The 4,167-nt window shown below is 64.1% G+C and overlaps 1 protein-coding gene across 1 annotated transcript in view; it reads left to right on the forward strand.

The window, feature by feature from the left end:
- LOC113977900 (zinc finger protein 850-like) overlaps nt 1-4,158 on the forward strand; it is a gene marked incomplete at both ends in the record, with an annotated part of 8,025 nt that extends 3,867 nt beyond the window's left edge. Inside the window, 4 exons of the mRNA XM_027704432.1 lie at nt 306-450; nt 991-1,065; nt 1,558-1,779; nt 2,331-4,158. Of these exons, the coding sequence (XP_027560233.1) occupies nt 306-450; nt 991-1,065; nt 1,558-1,779; nt 2,331-4,158 (2,270 nt within the window). The remainder of the gene's footprint in view (nt 1-305; nt 451-990; nt 1,066-1,557; nt 1,780-2,330) is intronic.
- Nucleotides 4,159-4,167: the final 9 nt, after the last annotated feature.

Genomic DNA, 4,167 nt, shown 5'->3' on the forward strand with positions numbered 1-4,167 from the left:
CCCCGAATTTTCCCCGAATCTCCCACAAATTCTTCCCAAACCCCCCCAAATTCTCCCCAACCCCCTCCCAGATCCCCCCAAATCCCTCCCAAATCTCCCCAAAACCCCTCCCAAACCCCCCCCGAATCGCCCCCAAATTCTTCCCAAATCCCCCCAAATTCCCCCAAATTCTTCCCAACCCCCCTCCCAAATCCCCCCCAATCCCTCCCAAATCTCCCCCAACCCCCCCCCCAAAATCCCCCCCCAAAAATTTGGGGAGCAAAGGGAGGGGCGACCCCACCCCCCAACCCCTCCCTGGACCAAAGGGGTTTTTTTTTGGGAGCCTAACGGGGATTTTGGGGGGGGTCTCTTCGCAGGGGCAGTTGTGGGGTGACCCCGCCCCTCCTCCCCGGGACCCCCCAAAATTTGGGGTCACGATGCAGGAGAACTACGAGAACGTGATTTCCTTGGGTAAGGGGGGGGGCACCCCAAAATTTGGGAGGGGAGGGTGTTGATTTTGGGGGGGGAGGGTCATTTTGGGGTCCAAAAACGGGGCAAAACGTGGCCAAAAAAAGGGGTGAGTTTGGCCAAAAAATGGGATGAAGTTCGTCCAAAAATGGGGCGAAAATTGGTCGAAATGGGGTGAATTTGTCCCAAAATGGGGGCAGAAATCAGCCCAAAGTGTGACAGGTTTGGCCTAAAAAAGGGACGAAATTTGGTCAAAAATAGGGCAAAAACGGGGCAAAAATTGGCCAAAAATGGGGCGCAGTTTGATCAAAAACAGCCAAAATTTGAGGAGACATAAGGCAGGATTTGGCCAAAAAATGGTCCAAATTTGGCAAAAAATGGGGGGAAATTTGGCTCTAAATGGGATAAATGTGGCCCAAAAAAATGCCTAAAATTTGGCAAAAATCAGCCACCAAAAAACGGGCCAAATTTGGCCCAAAGTGGGGAGGGTTGGTCCTGAATTGTCTGGGGGCTGGGAATGTTGAGCTCCCGCTTTTCCGGCAGCCGAGGAAATCGCCATCAGCTGGCCCCGGATCACGGCCTTCGCCGAGTCCCACCGGAGACGGGGGCTGGTGTCGGGTGAGTCCCGGGGGGAAACCGGGGCCAATTCCGGCGATTTTGGTCAAAAACCCCAACAAAACCCAATAAAACCCCCAAACCCACCAATATTGGGGTTTTTTTCCCATTAATTGGGTTTTTTTTCCATTAATTAAACCCCCCAAAATTGGGGGAGTTCTGGAGGTTCGGGGGAACACCTCGATAAACCCCCCCTGGAACCGGTTTGAATCCCGTAAGTTTTTTTTTGGGATTTTCGGAATCCGGTGGGGAATTTTTAATTTAATTCCTTCGGGGTTTTTGGGAGGGGAAAAACCACCCCGAATTCAGCTGAATTCCCTAAGATTTTCAGGAATCCTCCCCAGTCTTGACCAAACCCCTTGGGATTTTTGGGAATATCCCCCCCCCCAACTTGACCAAATCCCTTGAGATTTTCGGGAAACTCCCCAGATTAGGGATTTTGGGGAATCCCGCCCGAATCGGAGCCGATCCCTGAGGTTTCGGGGTCTTTTCCAGGCGTGGAGGCCGAGGGGGAGCAGGGCCAGCCCGAGCCCACCCAGGTGGCCCCCCCGGGGGTCTCGGGCGATGGGGGGGTGAATCCCGACCTCCGGAGGCAGCTGGGGCTCATCCTCCAAACGGCCGGAAGGACCCAGGTGGAAAAGATGCTCCGGGAGCTCGTCAGGGAACAGGGACAGGGCGGGAAGCGCCGGAACCGGAAGAAGGCGCCCAAGGACGGAGGTAAAATTCGGGAAGGAGCTTCCCAGGGAAACCACCCCCCCCCCACCCCGAGGGGCTCCGGGAGACCTTCAAGGGGGGAAGGGGGTTGGGAGCGTCCCGTGGGAAAAGGGGGGAGGCTCGGTGGGTTCCTGGTGGGATTTGGGGATGGGTTGGGTGGGAAAAGGTCAACTGGACCTTGGCCGAGGTCAAGCTCAACCAGACCACGGTGTCGTGGAAGAGTTTGGGGTGGAAAAGGGACTTTGGGGGTCAACTGGACCTTGACCAAGGTCAACGTCAACATCAACCAAATCCATGGGGTCGTGGAAGAGTTTGGGGTGGAAAAGTGGGTTTAGGAGTCAAACGGACCTTGGCCAAGGTCAATGTCAACCCAATCCATGGGGTCATGGAAGAGTTTGGGGTGGAAAAAGGGCCTTGAGGGTCAACTGGACCTCGGCCAAGGTCAACGCCATCAATGACCCTCAAGGTCCCCCAAAACAACTCTGGGGGGGCTCCATCTTCACTCTGGGGGGGTTTCACGGGGAAGTAACTCCCGGTTTCCCCCCACGTCCCAGGAGCCGGCGCCGGCAGCGGCGCCGAGGACGATCCGGCGCCGCGGGACGACGAGGAGCCGCCGCTGGAAGATGCCGCCCGACAGCAGGACGAGGAACCCGCCGCCGACCCCCCCGGCGCCGGCAAAGCCCCGGGAGGCCGGAAGGCCACCCAGGGCGGCTGCGCCAAGTGCGGGAGCCCGGCCAAGCCCCGGCGCTGCTCCGAGTGCCACCGGCGCCGCCGGCAGCCCGAGAAGCCTCACCGCTGCGGGGACTGCGGGAAGGGCTTCAGCCGAGGCTCCAACCTGGCCCAGCACCGGCGCATCCACACCGGGGAGCGGCCGCACCGCTGCGGCGACTGCGGCAAGGGCTTCATCCAGCGCTCCGACCTGGAGCGGCACCGGCGCGTCCACACCGGGGAGCGGCCGTACCCCTGCGGGGACTGCGGGAAGCGCTTCAGCGTCAGCTCCCACCTCGACCGGCACCGCCGGACTCACGCCGGGGGGCCCGGGCCGCCCTCCCAGACCCGCCCGCGGCACCGCCCGGCACCACCACCCGAAGCTCCGGCGACGGCGGCGGCGGCGGCGGCTCCTCCTCACCGCTGCGGGGAGTGCGGGAAGGGCTTCGCCCAGCGCTCGGCGCTGGCCAAGCACCGCAAGACGCACAGCGGGGAGAGGCCCCACCGCTGCGGCGACTGCGGCAAGAGCTTCAGCCGCGGCTCCAACCTCACCCAGCACCGCCGCATCCACACCGGCGAGCGGCCCTTCGCCTGCGGCGACTGCGGCAAGGGGTTCATCCAGCGCTCCGACCTGGAGCGGCACCAGCGCGTGCACACCGGCGAGAGGCCCTACAGCTGCGGCGAGTGCGGCAAGAGCTTCAGCGTCAGCTCCCACCTCGACCGGCACCAGAAGATCCACGCGGCGCAGAGGGCGTCGGCGTCCTCCTCCTGCCGCTGCTGCTGCCCCCCCGAGCACCTCTCTGGTTTCCTGGCCGCCCACCGCCACGGCCGCCTCTTCCAGTGCGCCCAGTGCGGGCGCTGCTTCGGCCAGGGCGCGGCGCTGCTCAAGCACCAGCGCGCCCACGGCGGCGGCGCCGGCACGACGGCGCAACCTCAGAAGTGCCCGGACTGCGGGAAGAGCCGCGGCTGCCGGGGGCAGCGGTGCCCGGACTGCGGGGGGGACGCGGCGGGTCCCGGCGCGGCATCGGCGGCACCGGCAACGGAGGCGGCGCCGGAGAAACCCTACAAGTGCGGGGAGTGCGGGAAGGGCTTCGGGCAGCGCTCGGCGCTGGTGAAGCACCGGCGCATCCACACCGGCGAGAAGCCCTACCAGTGCGGGGAGTGCGGCAAGGGCTTCATCCAGAAGTCCGACCTCACCATCCACCGGCGGATGCACACCGGCGAGAAGCCCTACAGGTGCGGCGAGTGCGGCAAGTGCTTCAGCGTCTCCTCCAACCTCATCACCCACCAGCGCACCCACCTGGGCGAGAAGCCCTACCAGTGCTCCGAGTGCGGCAAGAGCTTCATCCAGCGCTCCGAGCTCACCATCCACCAGCGCGTGCACACCGGCGAGAAGCCCTACAAGTGCCCCGAGTGCGGCAAGTGCTTCAGCCGCAGCTCCCACCTCAACCGGCACCAGCGAACCCACGGCGGGGACAAGCCCAAGGCGGTGGTGGCCGCCGGTGGTACTGCCGTGGCCACCGAGGTGCCGCCGCCGCCGCCGGGCTCCGGGGGCTTCCCCGGCGCCGCCTTCCCGTCCCCGGTGGCCTCGCTGGGGTCGTTCCCGGCGTCGCCCTCGGCGCTGCCCGTGCCGGCGCTCTCCGGCCCGGCCCTGGAGCTGCCCTGGGCGCTCTCGTTCCCCGG

This window comes from Neopelma chrysocephalum, unplaced genomic scaffold (genome assembly GCF_003984885.1).
Source record: "Neopelma chrysocephalum unplaced genomic scaffold, ASM398488v2 Primary Assembly neopelma1_275, whole genome shotgun sequence".
In the NCBI taxonomy this organism is placed as follows: Eukaryota; Metazoa; Chordata; class Aves; order Passeriformes; family Pipridae; genus Neopelma; species Neopelma chrysocephalum.